Source organism: Antedon mediterranea, chromosome 6, assembly GCF_964355755.1.
Source record: "Antedon mediterranea chromosome 6, ecAntMedi1.1, whole genome shotgun sequence".
In the NCBI taxonomy this organism is placed as follows: domain Eukaryota; kingdom Metazoa; phylum Echinodermata; class Crinoidea; order Comatulida; family Antedonidae; genus Antedon; species Antedon mediterranea.
In genome coordinates, this window is record NC_092675.1 from 7,166,470 (window position 1) to 7,188,858 (window position 22,389).

General features: G+C 31.8%; 1 protein-coding gene across 1 annotated transcript; it reads right to left on the reverse strand.

Annotated features, from left to right (window-relative positions):
* Nucleotides 1-4,511: 4,511 nt before the first annotated feature.
* On the reverse strand, nucleotides 4,512-20,215 carry LOC140051944 (uncharacterized). Its single transcript, XM_072097297.1, has 29 exons — nucleotides 20,209-20,215; nucleotides 19,841-19,993; nucleotides 19,130-19,261; nucleotides 18,602-18,754; nucleotides 15,791-15,919; nucleotides 15,238-15,495; nucleotides 14,574-14,879; nucleotides 14,087-14,166; nucleotides 13,610-13,823; nucleotides 12,752-12,981; nucleotides 12,422-12,494; nucleotides 12,155-12,254; nucleotides 11,349-11,431; nucleotides 10,550-10,779; nucleotides 10,350-10,437; nucleotides 10,118-10,188; nucleotides 9,848-9,884; nucleotides 9,547-9,641; nucleotides 9,141-9,269; nucleotides 8,553-8,701; nucleotides 8,199-8,334; nucleotides 7,689-7,838; nucleotides 7,322-7,421; nucleotides 6,843-6,919; nucleotides 6,615-6,749; nucleotides 6,152-6,286; nucleotides 5,862-6,019; nucleotides 5,395-5,530; nucleotides 4,512-4,869 (listed from the first exon to the last, which is right to left on the reverse strand). Exons 1-29 carry the CDS (start codon nucleotides 20,213-20,215, stop codon nucleotides 4,783-4,785), a joined length of 3,831 nt encoding a protein of 1,276 aa, XP_071953398.1. The 3' UTR covers nucleotides 4,512-4,782.
* Between the last annotated feature and the right edge of the window lie 2,174 nt (nucleotides 20,216-22,389).

Here is a 22,389-nt window from a genome sequence, read left to right on the forward strand (position 1 = left end):
ACCGTAGTCACATGTGGGGAATTGGGGTACTTGAATAAACATACTCTCTATTCTAAACAAAGAATAAAAGTAAACATCACAGTAAAGCGATCGTTAATATCACATACACCAAACGGCCCAATCACACAGGTTGCATTATAATGCCGATTTTTATCTCTTTTATCGCAACATAATTTATTGGTATTTAAATACAAATCAAACATTTCAAAGTTCACGAACACTCCTTTACAGTAAAATGCAAACCGTTCAAACATACCGGTCCAGCACGATATGATGTTCAATTTCATTAGTTTTACATTAAATACGCATATTTTACAAAAACTATTTATGCGATTTATTTTTACAAAATTATATTCCGTTAAAGGCCAGGTGCGGGCAAAAAATTTCTATTGATCATACCTTCCAATAATTATCGATCTATAGTTTCCCCTATGTTTCATAATTTTTGGGATTTTACTTGTGTTACACGAGTTTGTTGAAAATAAGCACTTTCTTATCAGTGGGGGGATAGTTTAAATTACACAGTAAAATCTCTATTCGTTTAAACACACATTTTGTAAATAGAGAGGCATTTTAAAAAGCTATGAAAAATAAACGGTGTGGTAAAAAATGTTATCAGATGACTAAATATATTTAATATAACTTGAATATTACATTTCTGATATTTTTATTCAACTTCAGATTTTTATTTTCATGCTATAGCAAAAATTATCCACCGTATATCCACCATCTTTTTTCACCGTCTAGGGAGTCACCAGACATGTTATTACATTAGGTTAACTACCTAACTACTGAAAAAAAGTCTTCCTGGTTTTTATGGAAGAATTTTGCCAAATTTTGTATTTGACCATATTAAGTGAAATTCATGTTTTTTCGTCTCGATTTCTGTTACAAATATTTGATTTATGTACAATTAACCAAATATTAAATTTAAAATTCATGCCTGTACCTGAGCTTTAACACTAAGCAGCTTGGTACAAACTTTTTAACTTGTTACTATTTTATTATGTTAGTTATTAAGCTCCACACTATCACACATTATGTGACAATAAACGTATAGTGTAGGCAGTGACGTATAGCGAGCCACGTACTCACGAGCGGCGGCGGCAATCAGTTTGAGAAAACTCGTTTGAAGGAGTTTAAATACTAATTCATAAATGTCACGTCTTTTCTATACTTCGTGGCTTGATAATCTGTCGTACCAGTATTATAACTTCAAAACAAGTTGTGCTGCTGGTGCGTTATAGGCTAATATCCATAAGAATATCACGAGGGGAAGGGAGGGCGTGTATTCATGAAAATACAACATTAGATTTGTGTTTTCCTCTCGACAAAACAAAGTGAATGTTTTGAAATACTGTAAACATGTGAAGGCGTTTACAGTGCATTGACTCTATTCAAGACACCCAAGTCTATAAATTAGGTCCAATTTTCGAAATTCATTCATTCGAAATTTATATCACGGTAAGAAAAAACAGATTTAGGAGGGGTAGGCCTACTGTACAAATAAACACACTTTTAAAAATAAAGTATTTGCCAGTGCATTATTTATTAATTATGTGCAATTAAAATACATAAAAATGTGCAATATAATGGTATTTTTTCGATATTCAACCGTTGCACCATTAATATAAGTAAGTATATAAGAAAGATATATTTTCCAAAAACGAATAAAAATGTCTAAATGAAGAGCATATAGGCCTAAAGTCATAATAACACGAATAGTATAACGTCATAATAACACGAATGGTATATAAAGTCATAATAACACGAATGATATATAAAGTCATAATAAAATGAATGATATATAAAGTAATAATAACACGAATGGTATATAAAGTCATAATATCACGAATGGTATATAAAGTCATAATATCACGAATGGTATATAAAGTCGTAATAATACGAATGGTGTATAAAGTCATAATAACACGAATGATATATAAAGTCATAATAACACGAATGGTATATAAAGTAATAATAACACGAATGCTATATATAGTCATAATATCACGAATGCTATATTATACAAATAATGAATGTTTATGAGTGTAGGCCTAATGGTACAAATAATGGCACGAGGTGAATGATGAAAGGTTATATTTCAACGAGGCGATGAGCCGAGTTGAAATATAACCTTTAATCATTCACCAAGTGCCATTATTTGTACCATTACACGAATACAAAACATTCATTATTTGTTTTATATAATATCTAAATAAATTCTTGTAATTTGAATCAAATAAAAGGTAGCCCTAGCCAAAGCCTACTAGACTACTACATTTCATTCACATTGATTAAAAACAGTAACATTTGGTTTTTAATAATTTTATATTAAATGTTATATTCATATGGATTTCGTAAACACACCTACTTTTGTGTTAATTATGTCAACAAACGACCAAACAATCCTAGGCCTAGCAAGGCTAAAACGCCTAGGCTAGGCCTAGCCTAATACTAGCATGGCCTAGGCTAGACCTAGTAGCCTAGGGCTAGTACTAGCTTGGCTGAAAGGCAAAACTTCGACAGACAATTGGAACTTATCTAAGCTAATTATGGTTTTTCCAACAATTCCACGTCTTGTAGGGATGTCCCCATTAATTAATCAAAATCCTAAAAACGATCTAAAGCTAATTTAAATGCCTTTTTGAATGAAAATAATACATAATGTCCAAATCATACACAAATATCTGCTGCTGTTGCATATCTCGCGCGCGGTGGTGTTTACAAATGAAACTGAGACCAGACGACAGGTGGCGCTGTTGTATTTCACAGTACAGAGCCATATCATAGGGTATGTGTTTTTTTTTACTTTTTTTACTTTTTTACTTTTCTGTTAATTGTTATATTTTATATTGTGAAGGATGCACCTTTGTGCTAAGTGTGCCACCAATCTAAAGGTGTAATTCCAAATAAATAAATAAAATAAATAAAATATTGTGTACTAGATTTTTTTTTCATCCGCGAAACGTTTTTTTTTCGTACACAAAATGTTTAAAAGAAAAACGAAACTGAGGCCAGACGACAGGTGGCGCTGTTGTATTTCACAGTACAGAGCCATATAATAGGATAATTTGTGTACTAGATTTTTTTTCATCCGCGAGACGTTTTTTTTTTCGTACACAAAAATGTTTCAAAAAGTACTATTAAACGATCGTTTAATAGTGCGTACTATTGAACGCCATGTGACCCACAGTCGTTCAATCAAATGACAGGAATTTATTTAGGTGTTATATAAAAATTCATAATATTACGAATGGTGTATAAAGTCATAATAACACGAATGGTATATAAAGTCATAATAACACAAATGATATATAAAGTAATAATATCACGAATGGTATATTATACAGATATTGACTGCTTAGAGGTTAAATATAAGATTTGACATCCCCGAGGGAATGATATTAAGTTCGAGGGAATATATATTTCCCGAAGCGCCAGCTGAGGGAAATATATATTCCCCGAGAACTTAATATCATTCCCGAGGGGATGTCAAATCTTATATTTAACCGATATAAAAGGCAATATCTGTTATATTATATAGCCAAGAACAAGTCTGCTGGGTTGGGTGAAGCTAGGCTAGGCCTCCTATAGTATTTGTATTGTATTTAAAACAAGCCTGCCTAGACACCTTACCTTGCGAAGAATAATATACAGATAATTACTAATTAATGATTCCTTGGCAATAAAATATTCACTTAGGCCTAGGTCGTTTAAATTAACAGAAGAATTTCCATCAATAAGCCTATTAATAATAATATTATAATCAGGTAGGCCGAATAAACAATTCGTCTTCTCTCGATCTTCGAGGAGCCGAATCACCGGATGTTCAGCGCGTACTAGTTACTAGGTTACTACCGTGAGTATTGACCAATCACAAACGGTGTTTCATCACATTTAGGGTGGACTTATAACAAATGAGGGCGCTATGTATGGATAGCTTAAATAGTTTAGAAGATTAATTTCTTCAAGCAAATTCCGTGGCCCAGCGGGTGAAACGTTGTCTTGCGATGGAGTGACAATTCCACCCGAGTTCAAGATCGAGTAGATGACTTTTGTTTATTTATCGGCAAACTCGAGTGTTGCACACGAAAATTACACAGTCAATATCATCGTACTCGAGAATTTATATGATTAATGACAGGGGACACGATTATTACGCGAAAATTACACAGTCAATATCATCGTTCTCGAGGATATATACGATTTACGATCCTCGCAGCGGTAGTCATGTGATGCAGTTTCAACCAATCACGTTCGCGTATTTATATAGGCTATGTAATATAAAGTCATAATAACAGGAATGCTATATAAAGTCATAATAACACGAATGATATATAAAGTCATAATGACACAAATGATATATAAAGTCAAAATAACACGAATGATATATAAAGTCATAATGACACAAATGATATATAAAGTCATAATAACACGAATGCTGTATAAAGTCAATAACACGAATAGCGTATAAAGTCATAATACAAATGGTACATATAAAGTCATCCATAATAATATGAATGGTGTATAAAGTCATAATAACACGAATAGCGTATAAAGTAATAATACAAATGGTACATATACATTTATAATAACACGAATGGTATAAAGTCATAGTAACACGAATCTATATATAAATTCATAGTAGCACGAATAGTATATATTATAATAAGGTCATTTAAAGAATACAATTCTTTTTTAATAGGCATGTTCTGTAAGTATACCTATTTACTATCGTTCTAACAACTATTTTGCCAAGTAAAAAACAACCTTCAACACTTATTTCTTATAAACAGTTGGATTTTCATACAAATGACAGTGTCCAATGTATGCTGAAATAATCTCATAGCAAAAACTGTACTGGTCCTGAAAAAAGCATAATAAAATCGAAATAATGAATGAATATCCTGATAATGAAAACAATATTTTTGTAAATGGTATTTCTAAAATATCTTAATAATATCATATCACTATATATTTAGTTTAACACTATATACAGCAATATATTGTAATTAGTTTGTATTGAGCATTACAACAACAAAGTACAGCAATATGTATTATATTAAAAAAAGAAAGAATATTAATATATTAGGCCTATAAGGGAAAACTAGTATAGACACCATTAGCAAACGAAATATAAAATGACCATGGAGGAATTTAAACTAATGACAAAGGATGAAACTTCAGTCTATAAATTGTTTAAACCTGTTTGGTAATTAAATCAGAAAAATACGTCGCTGCCTCGAAACACTACTGAAACTGGACCTAGTGAGAATACTCGAAACTACCACCATTTTCTTAAGCCTCCAAAATTCGTAGGCGTGCTAAATGCATTGAACGAGACATTTTCAGTTTGTGAGGACGGTTTAAAATAAAATAAAATAAACTTACAATATTTTGTACTAAACCTGGTCTCTTTGTCCGCATTTTTTTAACCGTTTGAAAGACATCAATGATATTTTCCAATTTCATGCTTTCAACAATTTCTATTATTGTGCAGAAGATTCCGGTTCTACCAACACCATTGCTACAAACAAGAAAAAAGACACAAACTAAATTAATTTCAATGTGTAAAGTAAAAAAGGTGCATTATTGGTATACATCAACGTTATATTGTTCACATACAACTAAATGTTTTGTATGATTAAATACTGCGCCTTGTAAAGTTTGTGAGAAGATCAATAATGGAGGTCATACCTGCAATAAACAGCTACTAAACTAATTTCAATGTGTAAAGTGAAAAAGGTGCATTATTGGTATACACCAATGTTATATTGTTAACATACAACTAAATGTTGTGTATGATGAAATACTGCGCCTTGTATAGTTTGTGAGAAGATCAATAATGGAGGTCTTACCTGCAATGAACAGCTATTGGATGACTGCCATGATGATATTCATGTTGGTTCTTATCAACCAGCTCCAGCACCTCTAATAAGTTTATGGGATTTTCTGGAATGTCTTGGCTAGTTGGCCATCCATGTACTTGATACATCGATACTGTAGACATATCATCCTGAACCATAGTTGTAGAAACAAGTATTATAGCATTTAATTTGTGTATAGTTTAACCTATCATTAAGATTAAACTTTACCAAAAGTAATGGAATTGAAGTTAACAAGTATAAACACATATCAAATGGCTTACCGGCTTGTAATTGTTAGTGATGCTGAATTCTCTAATAGTAATTGCTCCTTTTGATTGATTTGATGTTAAAGTAACAACTAAATGACCATATTGTTCAGTAGCACCTTCTTCATCCATCCAATACTTAGCATAAGACTATAAATGAATTATAAATATGAATAATTTAATTAGTTGAGATAATAATCTATTGAACAAATTTGAAAACATGCTTATAAGTCTGGTGTCGCGAATCGCGAATGCTGCAGTGTTCGCCACTTTTTCACGCCAACATTCTCTGTCCAGAGAGCTGATGATGATACTTCTACCAATCATGATCCAATCCATTTCATTTGCCCATGATGTTGCTTGACGTCCTCGTGGTCATTTTTTAGTAGTTGTTATATATAAGCAGCAGCCACTAGGCTATAGTAAAACATGGGTTATTAGGAGAACATAATATTGAGAAAATATTCAAAATTCTTACCGGATCATTTAAATCCATTTCATTGAGCATGACAACAGAACGAACGTTCCAGTCAAATAGCAAACGCCACATATCTTCAACAGTGTTAGGTAAAGGCATCTGAGTTGCTATAAACTTATTGTTCTTCTTGTAACCCTGCAATTTTAATAAGTAGATGCTTTTTTATTCTATGTATCACTTTGTGCTGTAGATCTGTATTAACTATATTAATTTTATATGTTTTCTTACATTGACAAAAGACGCATTGATATATGCATTTCCTCCAGTAGAACTCTGTGTCAGCAAATATGGACGATAACGATCAACTAGAAAAAAAAGACCCCACATCGTTAAGGCCAATTTACACAGACGAGCGGTACCGGTAAGCGGAAAACTGCGTAGTTTGTCCACGTAGAATCTGTACGGGCGGTTTCCGCCCTGCGTTGTGTGTAAATGGTCATAGGGAATAAAATAGATTCTACAGTTTTATTATCGTTACCACTCGTCTGTGTAAATTGGCCTTTATGCCTATTGGTTTGGAAAAAGCATAATGGAATTTCTCATTTAGGTCGAAAAAATGCTGATATCGTTTTTAAAATTGAACATTACTACAGGAAACTTACCTTTATTTGGAAACCAGGCATATGACATTTAGGAATTTGTATAATACTACACAAGCTATACAGTAGAGAGTCAGTTTGGTATGATTTTCTCCGAAATATACTTACTTGGTACAACGTCAGAGAAACGATTCTTGTTTTCGTTCTCTGGTAATAGTGCCGTTTTACAGTGATCCATTGCAGGATGAGGAGTCACAAGTTGTAGAATCTGAAAAAATAACACTTTATAAACACAAGTTTCTGGCTTGCCAAACACAAGTTTATCTTGGTTTTTTCTTTTGATTTTACTTTTTGGGACCTTGCCACTTTCAAAACTCAAAAAAATATATTACCATTTTTTAAGACACTTCTTTCTTTTCCAATCTGTTTTTCTCATAAAATATTTGTAAATTAAAAGAAATGTTCTTTTTTTGAAAGAAATAAATGTTAACTTGAATTGAATTGAAACATTACATTGACTTATTATTCAACCAACCTCAAACTCCTTATTCAAATAAGACGTATTGGTCTGCGGATTAATACGCTTTAATTCAGAGTGACGTTCTTGGAAATTACTTGCATTCATAGCAGTATCCTCACAAAAGCTGTATTCCAATAGGACATCATAGATAAACACATATTGATCCTGAAAATAATGATAATAATATGATAATAACGTATTAAACAATGTGTTTGATTTTTATCTACTACTACTATAGTGTTTCATTTCACTAAAAATGTTTACAACAACAAAAAGTAGAAAATAGATGTGTATGTCTTTTGTTGTTTATTATAAATTACGTGGGTCTACACATAATATAAATCTACGTTAATGTATAATAATATATGTATTATGTTTTATTAACATTTGCTTTATTAACTGAAAAAGCTACAAAGCATGATTTAGTTGACTACGACCTGTATTTCATTACACTAAGTTTACTTTTAAAACATGTAATAGGAAGATTGTGTATCACTACTATTTCTAAAATTATTTTAAACTTACAGGTGTGTACACCATGTTGATTCGTTGGTCTCTTAGTTTACGTACATAGTTGTAAACGTCAACCTTTTGTTCTTTATTAACCATTTCCATCATACTGTTGATAGCAATAAATGTTCCTGTGCTTCCAACACCGGCACTAAATATTTAAAAAATTAGTTCAGGAGGATGGTTATACAATTCTGTTTCTCGCACATTGATTTATAGTTTTTTAGTATATTTTTTTTTCATAAAAGCCTTGTAAAATGAATGTAAGGAAAAGGGGTTTAATTGGTATAGGATTTTCTTTGATGTTTTAAATGTTATAATATATATATTTATCATGCAAGTGCAACTTGTTATTAATAAAATAAGTACCTGCAATGAACCAAGAGAGGAGCTGGAGCATCCGTGGCACTGCACTTTACCTCTTTGATAAATCTTAGTACAGCATTCGCAGAAGGTGGCACGCCCATATCTGGCCAAGTTGTGAAATGAAATTGCTTGATGCATCTGTAGTCAACTTCCTGAATAGAAATACATAATAGAGTTTATGCCTGAACCTTGTAATATATTCTTAGATCTTTGGACATCGTTTATATACGGTAAATCAGCAGACTTCATTACAAACTATATACATGTATAATCAGACAAAATTACAGATATACAAATAAAATCTATAGAACTGTTTATTTGATTACAAAGATAAATATATAGATTTAAGTCCCAACATATAATAGGATTAGAAAAACATAAATAAAAATACGAATACAACGCCACGTAGTTTATCCCAGTAGACAAGCCCTAATTTACTTAATGAAATAATAATAATAATGAAATACTTGATCATTAGAGGCTTGTACTATTTAAAAACATATATTAATTGACTTATGATTTATTCTGGTAAATTACCATTTTAATCATAAGATCAGTATGATTAGTATACAATATCGTTACGATACATACGTCTTTCCAAACTTTCAAGTACCGAATCTTGTGGTCTGCATAGCCTTCAATGGCATCTAGAAGAACGTTAAATTCTCCATACTCAGCTACAGGACCCATGTTATCCTGCCAATATTTCTCACAGACTTTCTGAAAGTAATGATTTTACATACATATGTTGATAGATTAGATGTAATTAATGATTGACTAAGAGTATTTACTGATTTCTGAATTGTTGTTTAATCACAAACCATTGTAGCAGAATAACGCATTTACTTTGGTGACTCAGTGTCTTTTATTTTGTATTTTATTTTATAAATTAATTAATAATTTTCATTAAATAGGCCTAAAAGTATTTTACTATACTTGATTCATAGCAACTAAAAAACAAAAACATAATCGATCTTCAATCAGATGAGAGAATTACCTTATCCGATTCAATATTACTCAACATCACAATATTTTCGATATTCTCTTGCCAAATCATACGCCAAAAGTCAGTCAACGAAACCTTATTTGGTCCTGAAATGAAATAGCACAAATAGCAATACTGGTTAATTGATATAGGCTCCAGTGTATGTTTGAATAATCCACATTGCATGCAACAACAATATAAGATTAAGATAAAATTAAGAATTCAAAATGTTTTTTAATTAATTATGATATATAAAAGCAAAATATATATTTATAATGAATAATAGTAATTTTAATCATATTTTAAAACTTACCCTGACTTGCAATGTAAACATTATTCCGCTTGTATCCCTAGAAAAATAAAAAATTATAATGGTTAATACAGTTACAATATACTGACAGAGGAAGGACATTCTGGTATATTAATGGTTATAATATATTGGAACCTTTCGACAAAGATAAGCAATTGAACATGGTCTACATTATGTTCAGCATGCTTTATCTTGGACATTACAAGCGAAGAAATTGAAAAGTTTACTGAAGCCCTTACTCTGGAAAAAGAGTGTTTGTAAGGCATTACTTACATGTACATAACAAGCGTTAATGTATCCAGATTCTGTGCCATTTCCTTCAAGAGTGACTCTCGAGTGATCATCTTTAAGTAAAAAGTTCAACAAAAGTAGATGTTTACAAGAGTAATATACTGTATCTCTGGTAGATTTTCCTTTCCCTGGAATTAGCCATCCCATTCCTCCTTTCCCAACCAACACACTACGTACAGTAGCAGTAAAAAATTGCTAAAAAATATATACTTACAGGCAAAGATGTTTTTAAATCGATTCTTTGAGCTGTTTGATGGTTGTGAAGCTACTTCCCATGGATGAGTCTGTCCTTTTGGAAGAGTCTATTAAAATAAAACAACCAGAACTAAATAAACAGAAGATACATATATAGGTTACTATACTGATAATAAATAAGTTTATAGTATTAAAATCTTGTAAAAAAATCCAACATACCCCATATTCTTTTAGAAGACCATCCAGTAGATTCAATCGCTTCTTCGCAACAAAATCTGGGAGATCATTTATGCAAATTGGTTGCATGGTTTTAACGTTCTCATACAATCTTTCGTCAAAGTTTTCAGATACTTCGGGAATAAATGATAAGTTCCTAGCTTCCAATTCAATAGCTTCATACATTGAGTCTTCAATAGGTTTTCTTAAACATTCGTAGGATTGGCTATTTTCTGTCATATAATATAAATAAAGTGAATGTGCAGACGTGATGTGATTGTCACTAAAGTTGAAATATTGTTGTCGATTATTCTACAGTACTGTCTTTATCTTTATACCACGTCTGTTTCAACTACCCATGGCCATAACAAGAATGCTATTTTAAGAGTGAAGTGTGATTTTTAAAAAGGTAACATTTAATAAATATCAGTTAGATATAAAAATAGAACATAATTAGTAGATCTGGGAATTACTTGTGTGATCATAATACAATAAGACAGAAGCTTTGCAAAATAAAACAAAAGGAGCTTCTAAAACTGCAACAGAAGTGAACCTATGTTGAATCTTGCTATACAATAATAATAAAAAACAGTTATTACAGTGACACATTCGGGAACTAGCAAAGTCAACATCTTAAGCCGTAAAGTGTTAAAACGTGTTTTGCCCCTTATTCGTTTCATGAATGTGTACTTTTAGTAGGAGTGTCCCTGAACAGGACTGTCCCGGGGTAAAAGAATGGATTCTATTTTATTATTAGGCCTTATGATCCTATGAATATGCAATTATTCATTGTTGCCTGTACCTGAAATATCATTTTTTGAATCATTTCTCTTTCTTGCGTATTGCATATATGTATCTTCTTTTTTAGAAGACCGTTTGCGAATTCTGAAATTAAAAATGTCATTCTGATTTGAGATGATACAAAAAAATTATAACAATTTTAGGAAATATTATAATCATACAGTAAAAACTTTCAAATTCATATTATAAAAAATGTTTTCACTATCAATCAATATCAGTAGACCAATGATACTATTTCGTACAAGTCAACCAAATATATATAGTCAAAACATTTTACTTTGGATTCGATTAGTATTGAGATATTTCATTAATTGTAAACGATGACTGGTCTCCTAGGTTACACACCAACAAGATCTAGCCAGTGGCATTGTAACAACACACAACAATTGACGAAGTCTAGCTGAAAGCTTGACGAAACTGTTTTGAAACGTTAGTGTTTTGAAGAACAACAAAAGAATAATGAGGGTGCTATTGTATAGTGTGTAAAAGGCCGTTTTGGCGTGCCATAGATAGATAGAAAACAAAAGAAAATACCGACAGCGTGGTTGGTAAGACGTGTGCAAGTAAATGATAATAAAAATCAGAAAGTTCTTGGGGTTCTTGCGTATATATTATTATGGGCCTTTCTTCAGTAAGTTAGTTAGTTTACTGGTTTACAATTAATGAACTATATCTCAAAATATGTATAGCCATACAATATCTACAGTGTTTTGTGTAATTATATATAATTATAAACATTATAAGATATATTATTATAAAAAAGAGCAAAAAGTGTAGCTAATTATTATTCTATACAACAATCCTTACCGAATAATGCAGAAAATCAAAATAGCAGCAATAAAAAGGATAAATAGAATACCAATAACAGCACCAACTATTACCGAGTTCGAGCCAGACTTAGGCCTATCTGTAATTGTAAACAGTATGAATATCACCATGACAACAGCTAGTTTTGGTAAGCAAATTTTGAATAAGCAATACATATGAATATGTACAGTATTAAAAATTGTTTGTAAAATAATCCTGATCTATGCATTTATAAAATAGGCCTAATCAAAATGTTATATTTAATACCATTAACTGGTGCTTTAACAGCAGTTGTCGAGAAACTCCAATTTCCAACTCCAGCGCCATTGACAACTCTAGCCTGATTAATAATAAGCATCGGTATAAATGCAATAACATATTGTAAACAAAACAGCATGGTTCATACAATTCCACTTTAAAAGCAGGAAAACTAATGTATGAAAAACAATACAGTACAGCTTCTGGATAAATGCTACAAGATATACTCAAGCCCGGAAAGAAAGTTTAAACCTTTATCAACTACTGTAAGTTATATTGTATTATTACATCATTAATTTGCGAGTACAAAAATTATTACTTATTGTGAACCGTACTTACACTAACTTGGTAATTTCCTGTGTCTAAATTTGGTATCCTATAGCCTTCAATATTGTCTTCACCTTCATTTAAAATAATTTGTTGAATACCCCATTCGTCATCTGAACTATATCTGACATCATATTGAATCATGTTTCCATAGAGATTGCGGGTAACCGAAGGAGACAGCCATACAGATACTACGAGATACGATTGTTTGTGAGTTGCTTTGACTTCTGGAGCTGGAGGTTCTGAAAGGTGATACAAGTATATCCATTTCAAATTACATAAAAACTGACTAACCTAATAAAAAGAAAACAGCAACAGAAAAAGTAGAATAGAAAGAACATTTAAGTATGTATGTCCTATATATTCTTCTAGCCTGGTGTACTAGATTTATAATAAAGATGTTAATGCACATCACAGTACAATCATTCAGAATGTGTTGAGAAAGTTTGAATTTGATGAATAGGAAAGAGAAAAATCGATGATTAGCCACGGACATGAATATTAATTTCAACTTTATGTGTGTGTGTGTGGACTATTGTTGTTTGACATGTTGTATCAAATATTTAGTAGACACACACGTTCTTAAATATAGACTCAAACCCACGACTTTTAAACGACTCTGGGTGTTTGAACCTAAGGCTTGTGTTGATACCAAGGGCTAACCCTCACGTTTTTCTAAATTAACAACAATATTCCGGTAGACTGGTACTTCATAGTAGTATCAATATTACTATCACATTTGTGCAAAACCCACGGCTTACTTGAGATTCCAAGATGCAAAAATTAGTTATTACTTTTATATCATCACATGTTCGATTAACTTAAATTAAGTTATAAAAAGAAACCAGACTGTATACAGAGAAAACTTACTTTCCTCAGGTGAATATTCAATTGTTATTGTTGGTACACCAACAAAGTCTTTGTTTGTTGCCATTACAGATATGGTGTATTCTGTGTATGTTTCAAGATCTTGTAATGTGTACGCTAATGTTTCAGTGGTGAGATTTGTTGATAAAGACTCATCTGAAGGTCTATAAGACACTGTGTAAGACACTATGCCAGTGGAACACTTTGCCTCATCAATCTAAGAAATAAACAAAATACAAAGCTCTAGTTTATGCAACGAATTAAAATCTTTCAATTAAGCCTTATTAGTCAATACAGTTTAGGTCGTGTGAAATACTGATATATATTTGCAACATGACATGGACAGTGTATTATTGTTGTCATTCAAAGTTAAAACATTCAGCTCATATAGATAAATGAATACTTGAAAAGTCAGTCAGTATATTTATGGATGTTAATTAACATTAACATATTATTCTTTTTCCTTGTATAGATACATACTGTTAGAGGTTTCCATGACATTTCAATTTGTTTTGGCTTCTCGAGACTGCGAATTGTACTGACATCTGGTGGTGATGGTTCTAAAATAATATAATACAAAACCATGTAAATAAAGCAATAAAAACACAACATAAATTTCAATTACTAAATATCAATTCATCAAGAAACAATTATCCACGTTATACTTTGATTTCCAAACGATGGAGTACAGCAATACATTTCATATATATATATAACATTATTTCCAAAAATTGTATTGTTATCCCACAATTTGGGATACAAAATCTGGCGAGGTCCTACGTCTATTCAACTTACAACTAAACAAATAAAATAATATAAAAACAATGAATCAAAATAATAAATGCCACTTAATTCTGTTGCTCGCAATCGAACGTAAATAAATTAAGTCATTACATTTACTCAACTTATTATTTCAAAATATAAATTTTTTTTTGTTTACTATTTAAAAAAAACCCGATTTATTTACCTCCACAAAGTGTTCTGGCAGATATACTTTGACTTCCCAGTGAACCTTTGCCTCCTCCACCTTCCCTTACAGCTGCTACAACAAAGGAATAACCCTGTTCATAATCTAAACCAGTAACTGTTGCTGAAGGTTGGCTGACTTGTGGTATTTCACTCCAAGTTGAGTCATAGTAATAATACACAATATATCCTACAATAGGCCCATCACCAGAATCACCTTGTTCTTGATCCCACTCACGCCATGACAATTCCACTGATGAGCCTGTGACTGATGTCACACTTGGTTCTCCGGTATATGCCGGTAAACCTAGAGAAAAAACATAGTATCACAATCTGTTCACTTTCTTTATATCCTATACTAAATCACTGCAAAATTGGTGTTGAAATATATTAACCAATCAAATAGCATTATGATTAATGTAATATAAAATAAATCCTTACTAAACAGATCAACTGTATGAGTACGAGAAGTTGAAATAGTAAATCTATACTCAATTCTTGTGTCTAATTATTAGGCTACTGTGTTGCACACAATTCTCAAATTGTTTAATAGCAACAATAGTGTTGAAAAGAATAATACCTGGCATGTGATATAAAACCATCCAGTAAAATGATACATTTAAATGTGTTATTATAATCAATGAAAAGTTTAAAAAAATCCTTACTAAACAGATCAACTGTATGGGCACGAGGTTTAATGAAAAAATCCTTTGAAATACTAAATATGTACACAATTCCTGTGTTTGCTACTGTTGAAAATGAAACCGTGGTGTTTGTTGTAGATTGTACACGTTCAGTTTCAGCAACTGATTCAGAATCAGCTTGAAGAGTAATATTCACATCTGTGATATCCCCCAAAACAGTACATTGAAAAGTTGTTGTTTGTCCAGGATTTACTTTAACATTGCTTGTTGAAACGATTCCTAAAAAAAAAAGTTTAGAAAAATAAAGCATGGTGAGGATGACATAAACAATTTTACCTTATAATACTTTTGCAGAAAGCTAAACATAATCTTTAAAACATAAATAAATAAGCACTTGGTCTTACAAGCACATTGCACTAAGAAATCAGTGCAGTATTAAAAAAACATTTAACCTGTCTGTTTTTGCTCAATTTAATTTCAGTAGCCTACCGCTATAATAATTACAACAGAAGGTTTTGTTCAGATTAAAAGACGTTATATAATGTTGTGAAGAGTACAATTCATCATCACTTACCTGTAGTACAGGAGTTTGGCAACCAGTATTCAATGCATCCACCATCACATCCAGTGTCATGATGACAAGAATTTGAATCACAGTTGCAAGTCAATTCACACATGTTGCCATATGTTCCTGATTCACATTCTTATTAATAAAAAATAAATACAATAAAGAGGCTGTTTAATCTGTTCTTTGCCTGTTGTGTTGTGTTTATATATTATATATATATATAACAATAATTCTAAACCGCGCGGTGATATACTGAAATTTAATTAATTAATTTGAAACTATAAAGATGAGGAAATCTGTAAGAATGAGAAAAAGTCGCCCCAACCGAGACTCGAACTCGGACCGTCTGCTTGATATGCAGTTGTCCTAACAATTAGACCACTGGGGCTTTCATGGTATTGTTCAAACTCGATTGTATATATAAATCCAAAGGCAAATCACTGAAAAAATGACAATGCTGTGGGTATCAGTGGCTGGATCTCAATGGAGATACAAAAAAAAGCGAAAAGCTAAATCAAAACCATAAAGTAAAACAGCCAGAAACGTTAGCAGAGCTTTCAGGCAAATGAATTATTTGAAATTCAATACTTACCTACATTATTTATGTACCTAAATAATTTATATTATTGTAATAGTGTAGAAAAGAAATGAAAAATAAATGTTTACGTTGAAATTGATTGAAATAGTAAAGTACATGTAACAATACTCTACTACGACGTTTTTATTTTTGTAACTAATAACAGTACCTACACTCACAGTAAGAAAATTATGCTTCAAACGGCGACCAACAATATCTGATAGGGCCCATACATTAAGCACTTGTCTTAACCAAGTATTTATACTCGGAGACTGGGAGATTGGAATGTTTCATTCCTCACAAATCAATACGTTTGTATCAAAATACTGTACTCGAGCAGTTCAACCGATTTTTAACTATCAAAAACAATTATCGTAGGAGGAGATCCTCTTATTATTGTGTGCGGGTATTTTTCAAGATGGACATCCATTAGACAGCGTACACCACGATCGGAAAACACCCCTATTTGGGGCAAATCGTTGAAACTAAATTCGTATTAATTGTCAATAACTAATTATCTAACTCAATTCAATTAGTAAATAGGGTTACATCAAGTGGTTAAAATCAGTACCGAAAGTACGAACCAACTTTCCGAAAGAGTCACATATAAAAAAGCCATACTGGTTTTTAAATGTCTCAACAATTTGGCACCCCCAGGCATGACAAACCTATTCACTCCATTACCTCAAACTCGTGAAACGAGGCAGTCAACAACTATGAAGTTGAAGGTCCCTTTTGCGAAAAAGGAAAGTTACCTCACGAGTTTTTGTGTAAGTGGGGCAAATATATGGAACAATTTGCATATCGACTTGAGAACCGAGACGTCTGTAAATGTTTTTAAATCTAATTTGTATGATTCAATGCATTAAGTACAATAAAGACCTTACTGTGTTCAAAACGAGAGGAGCTACGTTGCCCTCAAATTGTAATTGTATCCGAAGTTATTGTTGTATATTTATTGATTTTTTAATATATTTTTTTTTTCCATATTTTTATTGTAATACAAACATTATTAACTGTGTGCTATTGCTTTTGTACGTAAAATGCAGGGCCCCAATGGAAACCAGTTCTTAACTGTTTGGGTACGCTGGGTAAATAAATGTAAATAATAATAATAATATACCATCGAGTAAACATTCTAGAAGTTAGGCGCGACTTACCAAATTTTGCCCTTACGTAAATTATAAAGTTAAATATGGCGCAAAATGCAGGGCATCTCTAAGCGCTGAACACTCAAGAGAAAATGAGAAAATGGAAAAAGCTCAAAAAATTAAATGTTTGATGAAAAGGCAAAAATGTGTGGAGTTGTTGAAATGTGTGAGGTTGAGTTTTGAAGGGCGTTCCAAAGAACAGGAGCTGACCACAAAAAGGCGCGTTGTTCATAATATTTTGTTGAAGGCCGTGAAGTTATAGGCCTGAGTAAAACCTCTGACGACATCAATGAATAAGCAGTTTATTTTTACAGTAATAATAAATACAGTGAAAAATAAAGTCACAGGTCCATGATGTTTTTGCTAGTACACAATTACTGTAATTACTTACTTATGTTTACTTAGGTGATATACTGGACGCAGGACTAAAGTCCTCTATATCCAGATCCAATTAGTCCAATTCTGGTATTTTGAATCCTTAACTTGTGATCGTATATTACTGGTTGATTCCGCCAGAATTTGTCCAGACTATTTTTAGAACTGTTTAGTGAGGTTGCTGTCAGAACATGTTCAGGTAGTGTATTCCAATTATCGGTTATACGCTTACTAAAGGAAATTTTTCTTTTATCCAAATGGGAAACTCTCTTAGCTAGCTTAGCTATTAGATACATTTAGTTTTAGGAAATCAGATACTGATTTATCATAATAGCCATTTAGAATTTTGAAAGTTTCAATCATGTCATTACGACATCTTCTACAGACCAAAGTAGGCAGTTTTAAAGCTCTTAATCTTTCTGCATAATTATATCCCCTTAAAGTTAGGGATAAAACGTGTAGCTCTACGTTGAACACTTTCTAGAAGATATATATGTTTCTCTACATTCAGTCCATTAATAAGTTACTTACTACTTTAGGCCTATGTGGAAAAATACATTTCTCCATGGTTTTAATTATGTACAGTATCTTTCAGAGCATTACTGCAGTTACTTTCCTTCACATTACTATCCGTTACCACGGAGAACTTATTTCTCCATGATGTTAATATACATATACAGCAGTAACTTTCAGCGCATTACTGTCGTTACTTACCTTCACAGTATGCGTTGCTATATGTATGGTATCCTTCAGCGCATTCTCCATTACTACAAGTACCATCCGCCTTATCACAGGCAACATTGTCCTTACAATGGCAAATGGAAGTACAGTCACCACCAAAGTAACCAACTGGACAGACTTCAGGAACTGTAAACAGAAAGAAACTAGATCTTAACATTCCTAGATTAGTAACATCTGGTAATAATAGTATGATTTTTAGAAAAACAAAACTATATCTGAAAAATAATAAAGATCAGTTATGCCTGAAAAAAATATTAACATGTAATTAGAATTGTGTAACTAAAGAAATATCTTGCTGTGTTGCGACACCAGTATTGTGGTAAATGTCCTTGTTATACATCATCCAGTATTTTGGCAAAGAGATGTTGTGTACATAACACTGACAGATAGTGTAAATTCTTTTATACAGTGCATCTTTAAATGTAAAGATGAGGAGAGTCTTACACTCTAATCTACCGTTACATATTGTTTCAATTTTAGTCTCAATTTACTATACTGTACCTTGACAATTAGTTCCAGACCATCCAGCAGCACATCCAGCTGATGTACACACTCCAGTATACTGGTTACATCCTCCAGGGTTGCAGTGACATTCTTGACTACAACCTGCTCCAAACTTTCCAAATGAACAGTCTAAAAGTTAATTTGATTGCAATTTATTTAATATTCAATTTGTCATGCAACATTAAAATTATTCATTTACCTTTCAATGACTCAACTTTCTTTTGCAAAAATTTTTTATGAGAAAAAATAAATGACTATGAGAATGATGATGATTACATGATGATTTATCCTAATGCAAGGGACAGGTCGTTTGCCCTTTGTAAGTTTAAAAACTGCTGTTTCACAACGCTATACTGTAAGACCAAATATATATTACAATGTAATGTAAGCTTCCAAAAGTCTACTCATAAGCTGTAATCATTTAAATACGTATTTAAATTTAAAAAACTTATTATTTTCAATATTTCCTTTTTCAAATCTGTGATATATACGGTAATAGGTTCATCATTTTGTATTCTAAAACTTTTTTTTTCGTAGGTATTGCCCACCTTTATTGATTTCATTTTCATAAATAATTTACACACATAATTTAAAATACAGTATAAGAACTATAAGTTTTGTATTGTTTTCTTAAAATTAAAGATTATATACATAAATCTTATTTTGGAGGGGTGAGTGTTATCTTAATAAAATGCAGTATTAAAGTACCTGTTAAGCATTCCAGACCAGTATAACCAGCTAAACATTCACATCCGTATGGATTGGAAAGGCAGATTTGTGTACTTTTGCATTGGGCTTCAATATCGGTCTTGAATGAACACTGAAGTTCACAATTAAGTCCAAAACGATTACCACCGCATGCTGAAAAACAAACAAAATTAATGTTAAGATCAACATTTTGTTTCTACTTTTATATGCGGCTTAGACCACATACAACCTGTTGTTAAATGAGATGTTGAACAATATCTATAAACAATGATTTAATTGAATCAAAATATATTAACTTTTGTAAACCATAACAGTTAGGCATAAAAGAGTGCATAAAACGTAACAATTATTGTAGTTTCTGTACTTACTAGTCATACAGTTGTCTCCCATAAAACCTGGAGGACAAATACATCTACCATTCTTATCATCACACACACCACCATTGTAACAGTTATTACAAATACCTGTACATCGAGGAGGACCCCAACGACCTGATGCGCATTCTATGTAATGATATAGAGGTACTTGAACATGAATTCTGTATTCATTATTATACAAATAATGAATGAGTGTAATGGTACAAATAATGGCATGAGGTGAATAATGAAAGGTTATATATTTGATTTTTGACCATTGTTTGTACCATTACACGAATATAAAACATTCATTATTTGTTTTATATAACATCTAAATAGATTACTGTCATTTGAATCAAATAAAAGGTAGGCCTAGCCAATGCCTACATTTGATTCACATTGATTAAAACTGTAACATTTTGTTTTTTAAATTATATTTGATATATTATTGATATGGATTTCATAAATGCACCTACTGTTAGTGTTAATTATGCCAACAAACGACCAAACAAACCTAGGCCTAGCAAGGCTAAAACCCCTAGTTCTAGCCTAATACTAACAGGCCTAGGCCTACTACCTAGGCTGAAAGACAGCAAAACCAAACTTCGACAGGCAACTAAAAATCATCTATGCTAATTATGCTTTTTCCAACGATTCCACGTCTTTTAGAAATGTTCCCATTAATTAATCAAAATCGATCTTTAAATGCCTTTTTGATCTAAATTAGTAGATATATAAAAATATTTATTATATTGTTTGGTAAATTATGTAGGCCTCGGCCTACTCTTTTTTTTTTGCATTTTCTGAATATAGAATATTTGTATTACAGTTATTGTTTATTATTGTTTGCTGGTTGCTTGTTATTTAAAAATATAAATTTATAAGATTAGCTATTTTAATATATCATTAATGTCCAACTAGAACTTTAAAAAGATTTATGAGTAAAACATGACCCATTAGGCGCAGGAGCCCCGGATAGCGTTACGAAGTCGTTAACTCTGTCAGCCCATGGTCAACCCAACTAATGTGTTTTTCCCAAGGACAACTTATCAATAACTAAACTTTGTCACCACCCATAAGTGTGCTGTTCATTTCCTATTGACCAATGAACACCAATGTAACTGGACCTGAGTTTCTTGCTATTCGACCTTGGGTGCAAATTATACAATTAATTGATGTTAAGGCCACTGACTACTCTTTTCTGTATAGAAACACTGAATTGACTGAATAATAAGAAAACCCTACAATAATTTCTACTACTACTTGATATGGTGTTATACAAGAACTATATTAAAAGAATTGAATGTATGGAGAATGAAAAGTTATACGTTATAACTTATGTAAAACATCACTTAGATGATATCTATCAGATATATCATTTTCTAAAAATTGTTTCATTAGTTAGAATAGATCACGGAAAACCAATACCAATACTGATCTGGACTCGGAAATTCAAAATGTAGCAGGCAACGTTTCACCAATGAAAACTTTCAAGACAAACAAAGTATCATAATTATCATGATATTCATTTTTATTTAATAACGATAAATGGATATAAATATTTCGTCTTTTTTGTTATTTTGTGATGGAAAATATATTGAGTGAACATTGGCACTGAGCTTAAATGTTCCCCGTCAAATTATGATGTCCATCTTATCTCAATTTTAATGTCCTACACCCGATAATAGAATACACATCTAGCTCGTGTGTACTTAAAGAACCTAGTACATCTTTCGAGACGCGTGGAGGGTTACCCCGGTGTATTAGTACATCACAGCCACTGATCACCAACTGGGCCCTCTGGGAGATCTGTCTTTGACTGAAGAGGTTACCCAGTATAAATATATATTTCAGTTCAATTCAATAGAATAACTGTACAGTAGGCTCCCATTTGATGCAATGTGTTACCCAATGTGCTCAATTTGATTGTGCTACCCAAATCCATGCTATCCATTTGAAATAATTTGCTATCCATTTGAAAGAATGTGCTACCCGATAATCAGTATAGAATAATGTACAGTACAATTATATCCATTTGATTGTGCTACCTAATGTGCCATCCATTTGAAAGAATGTGCTATCCATTTGAAAGAATGTGCTACCCGATAATCCGTATAAAATAATGTACAGTACTATATCCATTTGATTGTGCTACCTAATGTGCTATCCATTTGAAAGAATGTGCTACCCGAT